At 41.3% G+C, this 23,610-nt stretch overlaps 1 protein-coding gene across 7 annotated transcripts in view; it reads left to right on the forward strand.

Moving 5' to 3' along the window:
* The window catches only part of GRM3 (glutamate metabotropic receptor 3), a 151,732-nt gene that overhangs the window by 101,756 nt on the left and 26,366 nt on the right, over positions 1 to 23,610 (forward strand). For all 7 annotated transcript variants that reach the window (XM_073328672.1, XM_073328668.1, XM_073328666.1 and 4 more), the window contains one exon: positions 8,864 to 9,719. In XM_073328672.1, the coding sequence (XP_073184773.1) occupies positions 8,864 to 9,719 (856 nt within the window). The remainder of the gene's footprint in view (positions 1 to 8,863; positions 9,720 to 23,610) is intronic.

Raw genomic sequence — 23,610 nt, forward strand, 5'->3', positions numbered from 1 at the left:
CCTTTGCAAATCACAGCCTAAATGATTTCTTAGCAGTGCTTTTCCAGATAAGCATTTGCTGCAGTTGTCACAGGGGAATTATATGATTGTGAATGGAAGGGAGGTGGTGCATGCAGTCATGAATGGGAGGCCAGGTGATCTGCAGTTCCATGAATGAGGAGAGATAACCAAGAGACAATCAGTCTATTAAGATTTGACCTGCGCTTTGAGTGGGCTTGGAAGGATTAAATTTTTACTGGTAAATGTCAATCAGGGTCAATTTCACCATACAAACACAAACTGAAGGAAAAAATATGTCCATCAATAGTAATCGAAATGTACAGATACACACAGTAAGACAAATACCGCATGAGAAATTACTAGCGTTTGATTTAAAGCTACTTACTTTGCATATTGTGACAGATGATGTTACCAGTTGTGTATTAATGGTGATCAAGCCGTAACTTTCTGAATCTCAGTGTGTACTGTCATTGCATCATTACTGTCTGATCTGCCCCGATTTCTGACCCCCCTCCTTAATTTCCCACAACAGGGAAAATTTAAATCAATAAAAAAAAATGAAAATGCTTAAAATAAGCATTGATATTATCTGTTGAAATGATAAAAGAATAAAAATCAAATTCTGCCAGACCTGAGATGAACAAGATAGGGCCACCCTGGCATAACTCACACACCCTCTGTCTGGCACACTGGCCCCCTGCAGTGAGCCACAGACAGAGACTGATGAGCCTGATACACCCCTGACTAACAGAAGCGATTCGTTTAGCTCATGCAGGAGAGCCTCACGCTTTAAGATCCAGAAGTCCCAGAATCAGTCCCTGCTGCCCACAACCACAGAGCGGCATCATGTTCCAGATATGGTGCTCATTAGGCAGAGGCAGACTGCTGACTCCCAGAGAAGGGTCTCCCCTGCTAAATTGCTCACACAATCATCTAGGTTTCCCTTGAAGGTCTCTTGTTGATGTGCAGACAGCTTACAAGAGCTGACACCATCACTGGCTGAGGTTAAATGGCTGCAGGCTGCATATGCAAAGACTCACTGTGTTATCACAGGGACAAAAAATTCTGGTTAGAGACAATCCTGCTCCTCCATTACATATTTTCTCTCCCGGCTTCCTCCTCCTTTTTATTTCATTGTATGAATTACTAGGGATATTTGTATAAAAATAAGTTATTTGGGCCTGATTTATCTTTCAGGTACACCTCTATCTCCATTGAAGGCAATTGTGTAAACAAGGGACAAATGAGATCAAAATCAGGCTGTTTGTTCTGAAGGGACCCTTCATTCCTGGTGTACATTTCCTAGGTGATGTCATAATGCTGTTTAAGACATTGCCTATCTAGAGGGCTATAATGGCCACTAGTGAATATGTAGCTAGATGTTTACAGCTTAATTTCTAAGACTTCTGGCAGAAGAAAATGCTAAATAAAGGCATTTTGCTTTGTTTGTGTGTTTGCTTTTTCTTAATTATTCCCTATTGGCAGGAATGTTGTTAGATGGCATACATGAATGGAAAATATAAGCAACTTAAACAACGTTATACAGATCTAGTTACAGCTGATTGCTCCTTCATTCCTCTGAGTAGTTCATATTCTGTACATGAGGATGGGACTCCTAAGTAACTAAACAGTTTCTGTCTCTGAGTGTTTGATACTGAAGTTATAGTTAAATGGTTAAATTGGAACAGCAACATTAGTGTATTGTAGTTATGCTCTCAGGACGAGATCCTCTAGTCCAGGTGAGCTGTGCGCAGTGCAGGACTCAAACATATGAGAGAAGATAACCCTAAGCCACCTTTCTATCTTAGAAAGGAGTACTTGTGGCACCTTAGAGACGAACAAATTTATTAGAGCATAAGCTTTCGTGAGCTACAGCTCACTTCATCAGTATGCATCCGATGAAGTGAGCTGTAGCTCACGAAAGCTTATGCTCTAATAAATTTGTTCATCTCTAAGGTGCCACAAGTATTCCTTTTCTTTTTATGGATATGGACTAACACAGCTGCTACTCTGAAACCTTTCTATCTTAGGTACTTGTAGAGCCCCCATGACTGTGGATCTGAGTGTCTCACAGTCTTCAATGTACACACCTGTGAAGTACTGTTTTCCCTATGGTTACTGATGGGGAACTGAGGCACAGCTTCAGACTGCACTGCAGATATGCCAGCTTGAGCAGACATACCCACACTAATGCTGATGGACCTAGAATTGTAGCCTTGAATAAGATCCCATTGGAAACACTAGGTACATACTCAGGTGGCTAGCTTCTCTCACTTCTTGTGCCACTGTGGCTACACTTCTATCTTTAGCACACTGGTTTGATCAGACCTGGCATGTGGAAATTAAATTACCCCTTCCAGTGGTAGCTTAGTGTCATGCTGCCTGGTATGGGACACAGCTAAGAGTGCCAATCTCAGGCCAGACTGCCAAAATATGGGGCACGTACCCTAAACTGGTGGTACATTCTCTCCTAATGCCAGGTTTCAGAGTAGCAGCCGTGTTAGTCTGTATTCGCAAAAAGAAAAGGAGGACTTGTGGCACCTTAGAGACTAACCAATTTATTTGAACATAAGCTCACGAAAGCTGATGCTCAAATAAACTGGTTAGTCTCTAAGGTGCCACAAGTCCTCCTATTCTCTCCTAAGATTTCACTAAGCCAGTAACAAAAGTGAGCTCTTGTATCACTGCACTAGTTCACAGAGAGCACACAACAGACCTCTAGGCACTCCAGCCCCTAGTTACCACCCAGACAGCTGGACTTAGTGATGAAAGGTTATTAAAACCAAAATTCACCACACGTTAGGTTCTTCCAATCCCAAAGTCAATACGTACTTTCAGAATCTCACCAAATACCACACGGCAGCCAATTTTAAGTAAATCAACTAAACATTCACTTTAAAAAAAGAAAAGGAGAGATTTATTAAATGGTTAAAGGAATCATATACATTACAATTGATTTCAGAGTCTGTAGGTCAGGATAATAGCAGTGATGGTCATTCTGCTTGCTTGCAATAAGTCTCTCTGGATCACCCAAAAAGATTGGGGGTCATCAGTCCTTTGTTGAAAGCTTCCCTCTTGTTAGAAAATCATAGTCCAGAGACATGGAGCAGGATTGAAGACAACGAATGATGTCATAGTTTGCAATTTATACCCCTTAGTGCAGGTGCATGGAAAGTTACTGGCACAAACATGGAGTCCTGGGTCACGTGTGCCTTGCTGAGTCATGAGGCATTCGTTGCCTACCTGCTGCCTAAAGAGACCCCAGAAGGGGGTCCCTGGAAGAGCTCATTGCCCTTAAAGCGCCATCAACACATGGCTGACCAGTCTAAATGTAAATCTGCCTTGTGGGTGTTACCCAGAAACAAAACAGGTTTGAGAAACAAACAAATAGCAAATATTTATAACTTCCACAACAGTGCTGATACATGGATTTAAACAGATAATATTTAGCAGACTATAACTTTTCTATTGATACGTACAAGACATATTCTGTACAAGATTTATCACAATTGTGCAACAGTGGTGTTCCATTAGTGTAACCATGGTCACCTTTCTTTTACACAGGTTTCAGAGTAGCAGCCGTGTTAGTCTGTATGCGCAAAAAGAAAAGGAGTACTTGTGGCACCTTAGAGACTAACCAATTTATCTGAGCATAAGCTTTCGTGAGCTACAGCTCACTTCATCGGATGCATCGGATTGCATCCAATGAAGTGAGCTGTAGCTCACGAAAGCTTATGCTCAAATAAATTGGTTAGTCTCTAAGGTGCCACAAGTACTCCTTTTCTTTTTTCTTTTACAGTGTCACACCTAGCCATAGCCGAAGTAACTTTGAACAAGATCACATGGAACGTGGAGGTGTTTTGTGTGTGTGTGTGTGTGTGTAGGGAAGTGAACCCAAGTGTCCTAAGTCAGCGCCCTAACTTCTGAACCATCCTTCCTTTTTTCCCTTTACTACTCCCCCGTTTGTAGAGCTGGCTTGGCCCTTGGTGACCTTAGAACAGCTTGAAGTTTATCAGCTGAAGGTTGTTTGATGGCCTGTGTGAAAGGAGTTGGTGTTCTCAGTCCAGATCACAAATAATGCATAAGAAAGAGTAGTTCAGAACTACGATATATGAACAGAGCCTACTCTAGTTTTGCACTCATTATGAGACTTGACACAAACCCGGGTCACTGAGTCCCTCACTCTCACGAGCACAACATTTATTCACAAGTGTTTTGAAAGAAAAGCAACCTTTTTGTAGGGAACATCTGCTTCAACTCTCTCATGCATATCGGTCCTTTGCAAATCAATTTTCCCTATTATCTAGCTACCTAAAATGACCCTCTCTGCACTTTAAAAAAAAAACTGGATTAAGAAAATTAGCATGAAAAGGCCAAACATGAAAAATAATAAAGGCATTATCATTGCATACAGGGATAAATGTGTTTGCTGGCCAGTCTGACCTACATTTGACCCTGAAAACACTGCAAACAAAATAGTTTACAAGCTACTTGGAAGGTATATTGGCAGCTGTGCATGTTTCTCAGAACACCTGGGTCCTTGGCTCTGCCACTGGCTCACTGTGAGGTCATGGATGAGTTACTTACCCTGCCTGTGTAAAATGTCATTTTTAGTACCTACCTTTCATTCCAGGAGTGCTGTGAGGCTAAATTCATTAAGGTTTGTAAAGCTCTGTGAGATTCTCAGTTGAAGGAGAACAAAGTGTTGTTATCCAACAAGATGTCTCATATGTTAATTGAATGTGACCTTACATATGGTAAAGCAGTTATATGTAATAACACTACGGTAGCATCTTTCGTACCAAAGTATCCCACAATGCTTTCCAATTATATACACGTATTTATATATAACCTAGCAGTGCACAGCATGTTGGTGATAAGGAAAAGGGGCATTTTTGACCAAAGACATTAGAGCAAACTCCATCTCTAGCCAAAAGTGCCATGGTATATTTTCTGCCCGTAGAGAGCAGACAAAATATTATATGTTCAGATTTCACTGATCCTCAGGAAATCTAGCTCAAAGTGTAAAAGGAATACTTGAACCTGTGGTTTCTGAAAAAGCTCAGGTGTGGGAAACCTAGACCTTCCACCATTTCGACTAATGAATGACAAGGAAATTGGGTGGGAAAACAAAATCATATGTTCAGTAGTGGTGCCTAAGTCACTGCTTCTGGCGGTACCATTTGTTAAATGATTATTTTTCTTTTTTTCCACTTGCTTGAGAATTACAGACAAGGAGCCCCTCCCGGCACCTTCACTGCACTGTGGTGTGTAACGGACACTGTTTCAGAGTGAAAGAGTGGGACTGATTACTTTAAAACAGGCAATTTTTGCCAAGCATATGCATTTCAATGCAAGGCAGTTATGGAAATGGCTCAAAGACTCTGAAAGGAATTGGGGTCTTGGTTGTCATTAGACTGACGAATGACAGACTTCCATTTACACATAACAAGCAGGATAGATAGATAGATAGATAGATAGATAGATAGATAGATAGATAGATAGATAGATAGAGAAAGGGCATACACCTAGGCCAGCTTTTTCAAACCCAAAGTTAGATTTCTAAATCCATATTGTGACATTCTGTTGGGGTTACCTGAGGAGTCTGGGGTGAATTACTACCCCCTGCATACAGCGGGAGGCTGCCCTATCTGTGTCCCACTGTGTCCCAGCCGCTGGCTACTGGCAACACAGGCTCCCAGCTCCACGAGCCCCACTCTTTTCCAATGTAAGATAGCAATTGAAACAACCCACTTTGTTACACACAAGTGTCCAATCCCCTGTCTTCTGGGTGCCCACAAAGTACACTGATCCTCTGCCTCTGAGGAACCAGTGCAACCCACCTGCTGGTTTATTTAACAGAGCTTGAGATAAAGATTCAAATAAAAGGTTTTGGAAACATAAGATTACAAGTAAATGAAAAACATAAAACACAATCTATAGCCTGTACTTATTAACAAAGTACTGTGACAAAGTTCCTCCTCTGCCTTGGTGGGTCCTGCGCTTATTGGCATATTTGCTCTCTTCAGAGGTTCATGGCAGCCCTCAGTTTGGCCACTTTCATGGCTCAGATCTGCCATTCACTCAGTTAGCCTCATCACTGGCAAGCATGAGGAAAAGGAAGAAGAACAATCTCTGCAGTCTCTGCTGATCCACCTAATGGATCGGGGAACAGTCCAGAGACCTTCCGCTCTGATGGAACCCACAGTCCAGGTCAACTCCTCCAGTATCAAGTAGGGAGTTGGGGGGATGGAGGAATGGGGGGAACCCGGGCCCGCCCTCTACTCCGGGTTCCAGCCCAGGGCCCTGTGGATTGCAGCTGTCTACAGTGGCTCCTGTAACAGCTACGTGACAGCTACAACTCCCTGGGCTACTTCCCCATGGCCTCCTCCCAGCACCTTCTTTATTCTCACCACAGGACCTTCCTCCTGATGTCTGATAATGCTTGTACTTCTCAGTCTTCCAGTAAAAAGAAAAGGAGTACTTGTGGCACCTTAGAGACTAACCAATTTATTTGAGCATGAGCTTTCGTGAGCTACAGCTCACTTCATCGGATGCATACCGTGGAAACTGCAGTAGACATTATATACACACAGAGACCATGAAACAATACCCCCTCCCAACCCACTGTCCTGCTGGTAATAGCTTATCTAAAGTGATCATCAAGTTGGGCCATTTCCAGCACAAATCTAGGTTTTCTCACCCTCCGCCCCCCCCCCCCACACAAACTCACTCTCCTGCTGGTCTCTGTGTGTATATAATATCTACTGCAGTTTCCACGGTATGCATCCGATGGAGTGAGCTGTAGCTCACGAAAGCTCATGCTCAAATAAATTGGTTAGTCTCTAAGGTGCCACAAGTACTCCTTTTCTTTTTGCAAAGACAGACTAACACGGCTGTTACTCTGAAACCAGTCTTCCAGTAGTACACCTTCTCACTCTCAGCTTCTTGCACCTCTTGCTCCCAGCTCCTCACACTCACACACTACAAACTGAAGTGAGCTCCTTTTAAAACCGAGGTGCCCTGATTAGCCTGCCTGTCTTACTTGATTCTAGCAGCTTCTTGATTGGCTGCAGGTGTTCTGATCAGTGGGTCTGCCTTGTTTCCAGAAAGTTCCTAATTGTTCTGGAACCTTCCCTGTTACCCTACCCAGGGAAAGGGGACCTACTTAACCTGGGGCTAATATATCTGCCTTCTATCACACTCCTATAGCCATCTGGCCTGACCCTGTCACAGTACTTTCCTGTCTAATAAGGTATTTCTCACTCAACTATTAGTTCTTCCAGTGCTTGTCCAGCCCACAAAGTTGGGATCCACTGTTCATGAGCCAAGCGCATGCACGCACACACACCCTGACACAGAGCCTCCTCTTGTAATGGATAACCATTTGGACTAATCTTCTGCTCTTACGCAATCCTAGGCTATTGTCTCTTAGCCCCCCCACCTCCCGCTTTGAAAACTCTCTTGGTGTTCCTTTGTCTTTGTGAATCGCCACTCTGCATCTAGTCCAGACAGTAAACGCAGGCTGTCTCTGTGGTAGCACATGAATTAAACCTCAGTCTACAAAGTCCTAGAGGACAACCTTAATCGCAACACTAGCCATCCTTCTTGTTACAAATATCCTTCCTCTAAATTTCTCAAAAGTCCACTGCACTTGCAATCTCTTGACGGTGGACTGTGGTCAGACGACAACTTGGGGTCAAAATCTGAAGTGACTTGGTTATGCCATTTATTGATTTATATTTAATAGGTATGGTTTGTTTTAGGAAAATTCTTCTAACATTTTTATTGAGCCATATTCCAAGACTGGCTATACTAGAAACTTTAAATTTGGTTTATTCAAGATTACTAGCACACGGTGGAAACAGATCTACCCCCTTTCAGTCACATGAGACCCACTGCAACTGACCAGCAAGACATGGCAGCAAGGAAGAACATATCTTTCCTCTTCTCCTTCCAGATTCAGCCCAAGAGCAACACTGTCTCATAGCTACCCGTGCAATCTGGATAGATTGTTCGAAACACATTTACGTGTAATAACTGCCCACTAGCAAGGGAAATGGCAGTGTATAAAAAAGCAGTACATTGCACAGCATAAATCTCCCAGCAAGTGCAATTAGGGATTATTAATATTATTTATTATTTATATAGCACTGTTGGAGAACATGGCACTGTATAGTAGGAGAGCCATGCCAAACAAATAACAGGTCACCACCCTGTGGGGGGAGCACTGGCTAGAACAATACAGAACAAAGAGCACAATACAGTAAAGAAAGGGAAAGGGTGGGAGGGCGTCACTGCAGCTGGAGCGTGTCAGCGAACAGATGGGGCTTCAGGAGTTTCTTTGGAGGAGGCGTTGTATACATTAATTTGGAGGCTGCTCCGAGCATACTGGGATATTAAGTCACGTGCCTAATTAGGCCCTTGAAAAACTGAATCACACTGTGCAGGGGCAGGACACTCCAGTCCCACCAGTATAAATGCCAAGATTGGATATGCTCCAACCAAACAATGGTCCTGGTGGCACTGGGTTGAATTCTCTTCTGGTGTAGATGGGCACCACTCTACTCAAGCCAATGGAGCCAGCCCATATGCAGCAGCAGTGACTACAGCCCATTATGCCCCCAGAAGGACTTGGGGCAAGTGAATGGGGCAGCAGGACTTTTGCTACATCAGGCTCCCCCCAGTGCATTGCTCCCACTAGAGATAGGGACAGGAGTGGACCTGTAGCCTCTGCTAGACACCCCGTCTCCTCCAGGGCACCGCACACTGGAACAGCCATTGTTTGGCACTTCATAGGTATGTTTGGTTCAAATTCATAATTACCACCCAGTAAAATGTGTCTTTTCCCTCTTCCCTCCAGGTTGCAAATTTGCTGAGGCTATTCCAGATCCCCCAGATCAGCTATGCCTCCACCAGCGCCAAGCTGAGTGACAAGTCCCGCTACGATTATTTTGCAAGGACAGTCCCTCCCGACTTCTATCAAGCAAAAGCAATGGCCGAGATCTTACGGTTCTTCAACTGGACCTACGTATCAACGGTGGCCTCAGAAGGAGACTACGGAGAGACAGGGATCGAAGCCTTTGAACAGGAGGCTCGCCTCCGGAACATCTGCATTGCCACCTCAGAGAAGGTTGGCAGGTCCAACATCAGGAAGTCCTATGACAGTGTAATCAGAGAGCTGCTCCAGAAACCCAACGCAAGAGTGGTCGTGCTCTTCATGAGAAGCGATGACTCTCGGGAGCTCATTGCTGCCGCTAACCGATTCAATGTTTCCTTTACATGGGTCGCCAGTGACGGGTGGGGGGCCCAGGAGAGCGTTGTCAAGGGCAACGAGCATGTAGCTTATGGAGCAATAACCCTGGAACTTGCTTCCCACCCAGTTAAAGAGTTTGACCGGTACTTCCAAAGCCTCAATCCTTATAATAATCATCGCAATCCCTGGTTCAGGGACTTTTGGGAGCAAAAATTCCAGTGCAGTCTCCAGAACAGAAAACCACACAGAAAAGCTTGTGACAAACACTTAAATATCAACAGTTCCAATTACGAGCAGGAATCCAAGATCATGTTTGTGGTGAATGCTGTGTATGCAATGGCCCACGCCTTGCACAAAATGCAACGGACACTGTGCCCCAACACTACCAAACTGTGTGATGCCATGAAACTTCTGGATGGCAAGAAGCTGTATAAAGATTACCTACTGAAAGTTAACTTCACAGGTAAAAGAGAGCTTTTCTTTGTGGCATGCAGTGTGTGATGTTTGCTAACGAGATTGGAAAAGTTAAATACCTTTATTATTCTTATATTATTTATCACTTATATGATAGGGATCAGGTCCCCTTTGTGGTAGGTGCGAGAGTAAAGAAACACTCTTTACATTAGTCCCTGCTGCAATAAGATACTTACATACAGGCATAACACTGCGCATGTGAGAAGTCCAGTTGACTATGCACGTTGTTAAGGACATCACTGAAGCCGAGCTCTACAGATCTTGCCATTTAAATTGCTTACAAAATGCCAAAACCTCGGTAATACTAATGTAAGGAGGTGGCAGAAGGTGGATAATGTGATAATGATACACGCACATTTTCATGGGGACTAGCTGTGCTCACAATGCAGCTCACTACCTGCCTCACCATTGTCACTGGCACTGGTTAGTCTTCTATTAACATATCACCATAACAAGACAAAGGAGTTCCAGAGGGCAAACAAATAGAAAGTACAGTATTATAATTCCTTGGTTTTATATGTCTATCTCCCTCCTTAGGCACATAGATCACACTCACATTTGTATGAATTATTAAAGTGAGTTGCGTGGATGACCTGTCTGATGCCAAGGGAACACGCTGCTATAGTTTGCCTGAGAGAAACCAAGAGGTATTGCGAGTGCAATACAATACACGTGGCCCCAGGAGTCATTCATGGTTTGTCTCCCTGTAAAGACCCAGACTGGTGGGACCGTCAAGAAAACAGGCTCCACCTGCAAACTTGAGATCGGGATGTGAACCTTGCCAAGGTTTGGAGCTGTTCTTGGGTTTTGGCTCAGGCCTCACGGGCCAGATTTTCAAAAGTGCTCAACATCCACAGCTGGAACCAGTTTTTCAAAAGAGTTCAGCAGAAGACAGCATTTCTCGTAGAGAATGAGAAGTGTTCTCATTGGGAGCAGCTGGGTGCTGAGAGCTTTCAAAAATCTGTTCCTAAAAGTGTTCATACAATGGATTGGGCCATCCACTAGATAGCTGCATGTGTTATTTCGTTCCCTCCTGAACACATCAATACATACCGTGCACACAAGCACATAGATAATATATGCACCGAATCCCAATGCATTGTGATTATATTTTATTTATTTATTATGTTATGTGTAGCAGGAAATAGCACAGTGGTGATATCTTTTTAGGTTTTAAATCTAATGGAAAGGGGAAAATACAAATCTTCCCCCTTTTAACGTGAGCAGAATGTTTTCTATTTATTTCGTTAATTAAGCCAGATTGTGAATCCCTTACTCCCAGTGATGTGCAGTTACTCATCAAACTAGTTCTACTACCCAGTCAGACGACTCCGTTAAATAACAGCTCACCAGTGACAGTGCAGAATTCACGATCTTTAGATTATTAGCAAGCATTTATGTTAAACTATAGTTACTTTTACGAAATTAAATTCACATACTGCTACTAATAGAGTTGAACATCACAGAGTAATAAACTGTTACCTAATCACATTCAAGATCACAAATTAAAGTGAGGTGGGAAACAGTTTTCCCATCCTGCAAACATTTTCGAGATTTTCAAAAATTTTCACATCCTGAATTGGGTCAAAAAGTTGAAATCTTAGACATTTTCACTAACTGAAAATGAAAAAAAAATTGGTTCAGGTTAATCAAAAAACATTTATTTTGATTTTTAATACTATAAATTAACCTAATTTTTTAAACAAAACATTTCAGTTTGAAAATGTAAAAATGGGATGTTTTGACAATGTTACAAGTTTTTTTTTTTTTCAAAAATTGCTCACAACAGGAAATTCATTGAAATCAAGCCTTTCCCATTAAGTTTCAGTTTCAGTGAACTGATATTTTCAGATGAAAAAACATTTTGTCAAAAGATTTCCTACTGGCTCTATTGCAGAGATTTCTCACTGGTATTATCAAAAACAATGAGCTGCACCTGCTGTATGATCTGATTAACTCTTATTATTTTGGAGTCAGTTCTCAGTTATAAACTGGGATGGGTGAAATACTAGCCCATTGAAGTCAAGGGGAGTTTTGCTATTGATTTCAATGGGGCCAGGATTTCACCCATGATCTTCACTAGTTGCTGTTAGGCTCTGGGTGTGAGATTAATACAAACTCTACCAGATACTAGAAATCTTTCAGAATACAATTACATGGCATTTTTGACTACCAGCTTGCAAATATCACTAACACTGCTGCCCTTTGGACCTATCAGAGGCTTGTTGCTTCATCTTGTCACAGGCTATGTAAATTCTACCTGCATCCATTCCATATATACACCACACATTGTACTCTGGGAATTTCAAGGGCAGATCAATTGCAGCAGCATTTGGGATTACATTGTTTGCAATACAAAATAGCTTCCAAAGGACTCATCCAAAAATGCATCCCAGTGGGGATGGGAGGATGGTGTGGAACTTACTTACACAGCACTTATACTAGTGCCAAGTCAGAGTCTGAATGCTGAAGTTTCCTTAGCCTTATTAATAGTTCATGACTCTCCAAAAGAATCAGGAAAGAAATGTAACAAGGACAATAATAATATTCACAAATACACACACAAATAGTTATTTGCAAAAAGAAAAGGAGGACTTGTGGCACCTTAGAGACTAACCAATTTATTTGAGCATGAGCTTTCGTGAGCTACAGCTCACTTCATCAGATGCATGCCGTGGAAACTGCAGCAGACTTTATATATACACAGAGAATATGAAAAAATACCTCCTCCCACCCCAAGCTATTACCAGCTGGACAATGGGGTGGGAGGAGGTATTTTTTCATATTCTCTGTGTATATATAAAGTCTGCTGCAGTTTCCACGGCATGCATCTGATGAAGTGAGCTGTAGCTCAAGAAAGCTCATGCTCAAATAAATTGGTTAGTCTCTAAGGTGCCACAAGTACTCCTTTTCTTTTTGCGAATACAGACTAACACAGATGTTACTCTGAAACAAATAGTTATTGAATACTTTAGAGTTGTTAGGGAGAACTCACCATCTGTGCTGAAAGCCTGCAGTACAGACGGACAAGCCATGCAGGCATAGAAGTAGGCAGCCGATATTCATGGTTTGTCTCCCTGTAAAGACCCAAATATTGATCCTTATTACACACCTCCAGTTTTTAAAAAATGTGTAAGTTGCATCTTCATATATGCCAGCTAACACCAGTTTGACTATATGTAACTTACACCATCAATATATGTAGTTGCAATCCAAACCCCGTGACAATAGCAAAACAATAAAGGCATATCAGGAATATGTAAGATAAAACACAGTATGGAGGAATTAGTGTATGGTATAATGGTTAGAACAGAGGACTGGGCATCAGGATTCCTACATTCTAGTCCTAACTCTGTCACTGACTTGTTTATCATTTCTGAGGCTCTGCTTACCCCTCTGTAAAATTTAACATAACACATTTGCCTACCTCAGAGAGTTTTTGTGTGACTTAGTTCATTTGTGAGACACTGAATTTTTTTGATTAAAGTCAATACTGTACAAAAGAGAAATATATAAATTCCATCCTTACAGGATGGGGGACTCTATCATGGGAAGCAGCAGCTCGGAAAAAGATTTCGAAGTCATGGCGGATAATCAGCAGAACATGAGCTCCCATGTGTCACTGTGGCCAAAAGGACTAATGTAATTCTTGGATGTATAAATAAGGGAAAGAGAAGAAAGAGGTTATATTACCTCTGTATTTGGCATCAGTGCCATCAGTACTGGAATATTGTGTCCAGCACTGGTGTACACACCTCACGACGGATATTGAAAAATTGGAGAGGGTTCAGAGAAGAGCCACGAGAATGATTGAAGGATTAGAAAACCTACCTTATAGTAATGGACTCAAGGAGCTTAATCTATTTAGCTTAACTCAGAGAAGGGTAAGGGGTGATTTGATCACAGTTTATAATTACCTACATGGGGAACAGAAATCTGGTAATAGCTCTTCAGTGTAGCAGACAAAGGTATAAGCAGATCCAATGGCTGGATGCTGAACCTAGACAAATGTAGACTAGAAATAAAGGGCAAATTTTGAATAGTGAGGGTAATTAAATACTGGACAGTTTACCAAGGGTTGTGGTGGATTCTCCATCACTGGCAATTTTTAAAACAAAACAAGCTGTTTTTCTAAAAGATCTGCTGAAGTTCAAGCACAGTTGTTGGACATGAAGCAGGAATTAATACAGGGAAGATATATGGCCTGTGTTATGCAGAAGGTCAGACTAGATGATCCCTTTGGGCCTTAAATATCACTGCACATTAGCCTTTTTCAGCAGCATGAGCAGAGGGAGGAGATAACTCAATCTCTCATGCCACGCTTCCACCAGTGTGAGTAGAGGGAAGAGTAATTTATATCCATATGCTCACCGCCAGTAGTTGGATTGGAGAACTCAAAGCCCAGTTCATATATATAGATACACACACCCTTACCCACTCCTTAGTTGTTGGCTGGGGTCCCATAAAGGCAAAGACTGACTCCATATCTGATCTTTATAATCCCCATAATCCCTCCTGAAAACAGAAGTATAATACTTAGTGTTCAGTATTGCCCATTGGATGCCAACAGAGAGCTCACTCAGCTATTTCCCTTCTCTCATAGTCTTAAGGCCACAGGATGTATGCTCATTTCTGAGCACAACAAAGTTTTACAACCCCCACTCTGCAATTTATTTAGAATCCTGTGGTCCAAGTCAAATTTCCTTAGCCTCAAGAGCTCAAGAGCCTTTTGACTGTCTTCTGTTGTTGTCTTTTGGGGGGTTGTGAAAAGAACATACGCATTATATTGAGCTGACGGTCGAGCTTGCAACAGCAGCTAAGAACTCAGGCTGAGGACTTGCTAATCAAAAAAATGCTAAAGATGATTATCAATGATCAGTAAAACCAAAGCAAATACGGAGTAAATTCTCTTCAACAAGCACTAAAATTATATTGTAACAAGCTGCATGAGAACATAAGAATGGCCATACTGGGTCAGATCAAAGGTCCATTTAGCCCAGTATTCTATCTTCTGATAGTGGCCAAAGTCAGGTGCCCCAGAGGAAATGAACAGAACAGGTTCAAGTGACCCATCCCCTGTCACCCATTCCCACCTTCTGGCAAACAGAGGCTAGGGACACCATTCCTGCCCATCCAGGCTCATAGCCATTGATCGACCTATCCTCCATGAATTTATCTAGTTCTTATTTGAACCCTGTTATAGTCTTGGCCTTCACAACATCCTCTGGCAAAGAGTTCCACAGGTTGACTGTGGGATGTCTGGGGTTTATGTGCACCATTGCCCTCTACTAAGAGCTGAGTGAAATTTTTTTCAAATGCAGATTCGGTGACATCAAATTCTTTCACGACCATGTGCCTATTTGACCAAATTATTTGTTTCTTTTAAAAAATACAAAATAATCAAAAAGTTTCTTTTGAAACTTTCAAAATGAAACATTTTGACTTTTTTGGTTTGAAACAACTTTTTGATTCAAAATTTCCTTCCATTTTATTTTCAAATATTTTCAAATGTTTTAAAATTCTCAAAATAAAAATGAAATGTTTTTATTTTGTTGAAACAAAACATATTTGACCTGAAACAATGTTTTTCAACTTTTCGATTCACCAAAAATTTCTAAAAAAAATCATTTTCAGTCTACCTAGAAAAGATTTTTTTTAATGTTTTGAAATTTCCAGTGAACTGAAAAATCCTTTCTTCACATGGCTCTACTTCTACTATATGTAATCCCAGATGTATATCATAGGTTAAACTGTTAAAAGCTAAAGTTACCCAATTCTAAAGGCCACGGGCAACACAAACACTCTCCTCTAGGCCTAAGCAGGCCCTGCTCTGTCTTGACAGATCAGCAATAGGCTCACTCCAACCTCCAGTGTCTGAATGTCTCCCCGGAATTTCCAGCCCCTGGTCCACTGGACATTTTCAGAATCCACAGATTTGCTACTTCCAAAGAAACCGTACACCCCAGCTTACCAGTTTCACCACAGAGCATGACTGCATTTGACACACAGCACTTAGATGTGTTTATAGTGCAATCAAGTAAAAGTTTATATAACAAAGTACAGAGATTCAAGTAATAGCAAGTAGAAGTATTGGAAACAAATGGTTACATATAAAATAAAACCATAGCACGCGTTCTAGAACCTAGACTTGCTTAAATGGATACTTTCATGTCTTAAAAAGCAATTCTCGCCCAAATTCTTTCCAGCATTTTACCGCCAGACTTGGCTGTGATCTTCCATTCATGAGGCAAGTCACTGTGTCTGCTTGCCTCCTTGGTGAAAGATCCAGGCTGTCTGCACTGCCAGATATATCAGAACAATCCTTTGTCCTCATTCATAAACAGGATAAACTCCCTGCTGGTTTTTTTTCCCCTGTATACTCCTTTCTTGTAGATTTTGCAATCTTCTAATCAGCATCTGGCTCAGTATGCAAATAGGCCTCCATTGTGACGCACCCAGTACACAATGACCAGACAGGGAGATAGGCGTCTATTATCCCTTGTGTGAAAAGAACCTGTCTGAGACATGTTTAAGAACATAATTTTCAGTATAGATGCATAACTCCTTAAATATTATCTGTACCTACATTTTGCCAGGATTATGCTGATCAGTGGGCTACTTGGTAGAGACCTCCCATGCCACCTTTAGTGAATTATTTTGCATCAGTCTGACCTAAGGGATCATTGTAAAATCCAGTGTGTCCCCTCTGCCAAGTTGCACCAAGATGTCCCTGGGTCACAGTCCCCTGTAGCACAATCAGTTGAGTCATGGGATGTTGGTGTTGGAGGATCTGGCTATAGTGCTATAGGATCTGGCTATAGGATCTGGCTATAGTGAATGGCCATGGTGTACAACCAAGAGACAGCCACAGTGTCCTACATGCCATTTGTATTATGCACTGTAGCGCTGAGACTGGATGATTTAATGGATTGCACATGCCATGCAGACCCTTTCATCTTTAGGTCCCATCAAATCTAGGTTACAGATAACCAAACATTCTTATGATGGGATAGCCGTTCAGTGGCCCACGTACATTGAATTGGTGGTGTCTGTCCACTAATCCAGTCCCACCATAAAAAACTGCCATTACAATTGGCGCTAATGGGTAGCTTCCTTGACAATGTGAGCAAAAGGCACAAGGACTGAATGGAACTGGAGACTGAACTACCCTCTTACCCTTTCAGGTAATCTTTGCTAGTCAAGGTTGAGGCACAGTGGGTCGGGCAATGTTCATTGCCATGGCTTATGCCATACCTGCTTTATGAACAAACTCTCAGATTTCAGTGGGAGTTAGGCACCTAGATACTTTTGAGGATCTGGGCCAAAACATGTCTGTCTCCAGATGCCACCAACTTGCTGCCTGGCATGAACACTAAACTCCCCTATTCAACAAAGAAGGAACATGCAGCATTACACAGATACCGAGCAGCAAAGATACTTCTTCCCAATGCTTCAAAATTCTCAAAGGACTCTGGGGAGTATGTTGCAGCTGGACAGCACCCAGCATGCCTCCATTCCTAAAAAGTCTGCAGAAACCAAAAACACAGCAACAGAGCCAAAATGGTAATAGCAACATAGTTAGATGACTGAACTTTGAAGTCTCTGATACAGCAAACAGCTCTTGATCTCAGTTTCCTTCACTTGAGTATTTATATTTCCCACAACTTGTTTCGGCTGAGCTGGTCAAAAATACATCCTGAATATAAATATAAATATTCTCTGCCTGGTTTGTGACTTCTCTTCAGTTGCCTTGGCCATATTGATAAAGTAACCTTTAGATGTTATAAACTCTAGGGCATACTCTGCCCTTTCAGGAGTGTAACTGAGGGCAGAATTTGGCACTCTGTTTATTGAGCATTGCACATATGTCTGAAAAACTGAACAATGTTCTCAGCTTTCAGATCACATATCTGAGAGCCAGAAGGCTCAGTAACCTAATTTCCCTAAATCACAGGCTTGCTATGTTTTGCCTACTGCATGTTTTATAATTATTATTATTATTTCATCTTTTGTTTCACTGGCAAATATCATCCTGAATTCTAAATGTCAAAAGACTCTACAAAAGAAGAGATTCAGACTAGCAACTACACTCATCTGGCACTTTTCATCTTCAAATCACTAAATTCACTTCTGCAACTTCATTGGCTTCCAGAGCAAGAGGAGAGAGAAGCATTTCAATGGGATTATATTATTTATTATCTCTGTGGCACCATACATGTGCACAACATTCACACATAGATAAAGAGGGAGTAGGTCTGATTCCACACAAAGTAACACTACTGAGTTTAAATGGAATAAACACACTGTGTGAGAAGAGCCAGACTCTGTGTCCTACTCCATAGAGTTTACAATCTAATTTGGGATCATGAACCAGTAAAAAGGGCCAGATGCTGCCACACTTGCTCAGTACTTCATTCTACCCATAGTCGCAGTGAAGTCAATGGGGTTATGTGTATAATAAGGCACTATTTGATAGGTGTTAGGGTGACAGAATCTGGTCCCCAAATAACAAGAGTAATGGATATGATTAAATAAGGATGATTCATAGATCCCAAGACCAGAAGGGACCATTGTGATCATCTAGTCTGACCTCAAGTATAACATAGGCCCTAGAACTTCCCCGAAATAATTCCTGGAGCAGATCTTTAGGAAAAAAACATCCAGTCTTGATTTTAAAATGGTCAGTGCTGGACAATCCACCATGACCCTTTGTAAATTGTTCCAATGGTTAATGAGAGGAATGAGATCAGCATACACAGGGATTGGGAAGACTACACCTCTTATGGAGGGCAGTTATTCCATAAGAGCCTGGTGCAAAGCCAAAAGACTCCTATTGACTTCGAAGGGTCTTTGGATCAAGTCCACAGAAAATGAGTTGTTTGAGTTGATGATTTATTTGTATCTGTTAGTGCTCATATACTGCTAGCATACCATCCCTGCACACAGAGCCAGGCCGCTCATTTGGAAGAACGTTGGTCATTCACAAATTTGATGTCCCCTCACTTTTGTAGGTGGGTATTATTTACATCAGAAATGCAGCATCATGAAACTGAGATTATGGAAAGGGACCTTTACACTTAAAGGATAACCCAGCAGCATTTTAAGTTTCCTGCCTGAGTCATTTTTATGTCCCTTATTTTGGGTCTGTCTGCATCTCACATTGCGTTCCGCGTGCGAGCCTTGGCAGGTTGAAAGGTAGTCTTGCATATATATTTTTTGCATGTTTTTGTTGGATATTTAGATTTTTAAATATATAGTTTGCTTACTTTATAAACTAGTTTAGTATTTATATTCATTATTTTAACATCTCCAATTCTGATCTCAAAAGCATTGGTGTAAATCAGGAATAACCCTATTGACATTTGTTATTTGAAAATTTTCAGAACATTTTATGTGAATCTATTTCAGACTATATGTCGTTTCTTTCAGCTATGTCTTTAGTTATTATTTATTCCTTATTCCTAGTGTATGATTGGTCAGTGAAGTCCCATGACATTGTTTCTGTTCCCTGGCTGAAAAACGGGAACTTTAAAAAATAGGGGATGGGAAATCAAGGCAATTCTGAGGTGCCCATGCGAACACTTGTAACACAAATCTTAGCACATTTGTGCAAATATTCACAAGATTTTCGTTTTCTGCAAACATTCTTGTGAATAAAAAAGTCACTTGTATGGAAGTTTGATGAGAATGAATAAAAAGGTTTGGGAGTCCTGTTATAACAAATTCACCTTTATTATTCATGTGAATGTTGATGAATGCTTCCATTGAACTATTCACTCGAGCTGGCCTGGAAATGGTTTTCCCCTCCCACTAATGTTTTCAAGAGTTCACATTTTTTTCCTGCCTCAAATTAAGATAAAATCTCAAACTCTCACTAGTGTTTTTAAACCCAAAAATGAAAAATGTTTTCATTTGAGGAGATATTTCCATGGTTTCAAAACAGTTCATTTTACTTTCAGTACTTTTCGTACATTTTATTTTAAATTTCTAAACAAATAGTTGTTTCAGACAAGATAGCCAGAACTTTTTGTTCCAAAAAATGTCAAAACAAAACATTTTAATAATTTTGAAACCTTTTTTCTCAACATTTTTTAAGTTGGGAAATTCATCAATCCCAACCATGATTTGTGAAGTTTTAGTTTCAACAAATCAGCATTTTTTAAAATAAAAAAACATTAAAAAATGCATTGAAAAATGCTTGACCATCTGTCGTATACACTCAGAACCAGCCATTAGACTACCTGTATCTATCGAAAGCAAATTTAATAAGCAACCAGCTCTACACAGTGGCTAGGCAGGAATATTTTATGTAGGATCATTGTTCTGAAATTGACCTCCCACACAATTCCCACTATAGACAGTGGGAATTGGATCTGGACAATGTGTCTTTCTTTTTCTGTTTGTTTGTTTGTTTGATACACATTTTAAACATGTATAAAGCATTTCAAACAGAGTTTAGTTTAGCATCAGTGCATTTTTATTAGCAGATATTGGTAATAATGGAATATAATATTTCATAGCTTTTATCCTGTGAGTCATTTCCTTGTTCTCCCTTCTTCCTGCCATGAAATCGTATTTTATACAAGGACTTAACTAGCTAACATACTATACTTCTCCAAGGAAGGGCTGCGCTCAGGAATCAGAAGCAGAGAGCTTGCAAAAGAAACATCTACAAGATGGTTCCTTCAGCTGCAATTTCTCACACTATGATGGAGACATGGGAATGTTTTTTTGACCTGACTGCGCCCACACTTTGCACTAGCAACGGAACAATGGTCAGGAACATGCTGAGCCCTGAAAGGGATGGAGTGTCTTAGGTCAAGTCAATAGCAAACCATCTGGTCAATTGAGATGCAGCATTGATGGGCCACAAAGGAAAACATGTCCATTACTAACTAGCCAGAAAGATGGTGTCTGCAATGTTGGGCCTTCAAGGGTGAGGGGCGTAAAGCAGAGGAAACTTGTAGGCTCATTAGGATGCCATCTAAGGCCTAAACAACCAACTCCTTAATGCATAGGAATAATGGCACAGGGCCAAATGCAGAAGTGATACAAATGATAGTGGAAGTTACACATTGATTAGTGGGTGTAAACTGATGTAACTTACATACTGAGGGCCCTACCCCACTTTATCTTGCACCTCCTTATCCCCTCCTGTGGGTTGTTTTTCTGGCTCCAAGCCCACTCTTCCACTTGCGAACATGTAATCTAACCCACCATTTATGTCACCTCTACATTTAGCCCAGTGGCTTATATTTATATAGTGCCTTTTATCCAAAAGGATCCCACTTTAGAATCTTTTCTAATAATAGAGTAAATTCTGTTCTCAGATGCATGTGCACAACTCTTTTTTAAGTCAATGAGAGTTTCATACTCTACTGGCCCACACAGATGTTGGTCCTTCCATTCACCACAAAATGCTGGCACTTGCCACTGTTGGAGACCACTGGCCTAGCTGGCTAATGGAAATGATCCAGTGTGGCAATTCCTAGGTTCCTAGGAAATGTAACCACTTCTCTAGGCTAAATTGTGGGGCTTGTTTAATAGCACACCACAACCTGACAAGAAGTGAGGTGTATGATACCCAATAGAACCGGAAGCAATTTCAGGAGGACACAATAGGTGAAATTTCCCCTGGTACAGGAGGCTGGCACAGGGCGTATGTGCCACTTAAGTCCTACCTACCCCCTATTTCTGAGGGCTGGGTGGGGACATAAGTGGCACTTATGCCCTGCACTGGCCTTCTGCACAGGAGTGAATTTCCCCCATATTGATTCCCAACTGGAATTTGCCCAGGTCTTCACATATATCCATCTACTCTAAAACGTTACACCTCCAACAGCTTAGGGTCCTATACATGCACCCATGCTAGGGACATCGATTCGGTGCTGAGGAAAGGATGCTGATCAGCACTGAATGATGACAAAAGAGATAATATAGGACTATGTTAATGGTAAATAGAAACTTTTATCAGGGAAGTTTGTTAAGCTTATTCGTTTGGTTTTCAAGGACCACTACAGTTCAAACATAGAGACACTGACTGTCCCCAACATGGAATTCCAGTATCCTGAAGAACAAAAATCCTCTTCTGAGACTCTATCATAGAAATATGTCTAGTGTCACAGTAGGTTTGGAAGCTATGTTGTCAGTGCCATTCTAAGTTCTCTACAACAGTTTTTCAACCTCTGCCTCTTGCTGGTCTATGCTTCCACCTTTATGCGGGGAAATACATCAATATTCCCTTTTTGTCTTTCCCCCTGAGTCCAGTGATTGCTCCTGCTGTTGCTGAACATTCAGTGGAGCAAAACATTGGACAGAGGGGGGAAATGTGTGCATCATGGTTTATCCTCTATCCTTGGGAGTGGAGGAATGCAGAAGTATTAACAGGATATGCAACTTGCACGTTGTTGGAAAAGAGACTCCAATGAACTCTGATGGCATTGTAAGGTGACTTGTCAGCTTTGCATCTGGGAGGACGTGATACACATGAATAACTTAAAAGCCAGTAGTGGACATCTTTTATTTCACCATCCCTCTGTTGTTATTCATTGGTGTGCATAGTGTAACTTCACATCTGAACTGGCTGACTAGGCATTTTGGACATTAGTAAGATGTTTCCCTGCATGGTGGTTTAACCCCTCATGATATTAGATGTAATTCCTACATCTTATATCGAAGGCAGGAGAGATCCCACAGAAAAGGTATATCCTAACCCAAGCCCCAAATTAGCAAGGCACTTAATGTATGCGAAGAGTCCCACTGAAAGCATGAACTCACCTGATTCTCCATTTGGAGTCTATATGTTCACACCTCCACTACACTCATGTTCATGGCAAATTCACCTTAGAGTAAGCAACTGTGTACAAAAAAAATATTCTGGGAGTTGAACCCCTGCATGTTGTGTGGGGGATTATTATGGGGTGTTGAATCTGTTTACATTTCCAAGTGAAACTCAGGTCATCTTTCCCTTCCACCAATATTACACCACTGTCCCAATCACTGTAATTGATCTGCTCTACACTCTTCTCCATCTTAGCATGTCCATTCCACTCTGTATGGGCACGAGGGTTACTGTACCCAGAACAACATAGCATTGTGTTTCTATTCAAACTGTACAGCATTCTATTATCCTTTATATGAATGGCAATTTAAGATTAATTACCTTAAAGGGATTATTGCTCTGCTTGGAGTGCACTATATTTTCCTATTGGAAACACAATCTACTGTTGCAAACATTCTCAGAATTATCAAATTGTATAGTAACTGCCGGAGAATTTTTGGTAGTTTTGTAACAAAAACAAATATTATTGCATTATAAGTTATCAAATCCACATCTGTCAAATTTGGGAGCTCCTTTATATCAAGACAATTAGACAATAACAGACAGAGGGTCTATTTCAAGGTTCATTTGGTTCCTATTTCTAAAGTCTGAAACTAGCTAATTAAAAACATTTTGAGCATTCTCTGGAAACATCTCTCTCATCCTCCAGGTCCCCCACCACATGAGAAAAATGTCTTCACCATCATCATGCTTCAATATCTTAATTTCTGAGTCTATTCAAATTCCCTTGAGATAAATCCAAAGAGATTTATCCAAAGAGATTAAGAGGGACTGAATGAATGTGATAGATATTTAGTGCCTAACCACCCATCTTCCATTATATGCAAATGCAATCTGTGGGCTAGATGTGAAGGGAACAAGGGATGGTGCATAAGCTGCAGAAATGCAAGAGCAGCCCTTAGAGGTACTGTACTTCAAAGACACAGGGGTGAGAAGGGGATGTTGGTACATTACCACTGGCTTATACCAGCAGCACTTTACAGCACAACCTCTAGGCCAGCTCAGCTACACTAGCCGGTGCATTGGGGAAACTGAGCCA

This window comes from Lepidochelys kempii, chromosome 1, assembly GCF_965140265.1.
Source record: "Lepidochelys kempii isolate rLepKem1 chromosome 1, rLepKem1.hap2, whole genome shotgun sequence".
NCBI classification, from domain to species: domain Eukaryota; kingdom Metazoa; phylum Chordata; order Testudines; family Cheloniidae; genus Lepidochelys; species Lepidochelys kempii.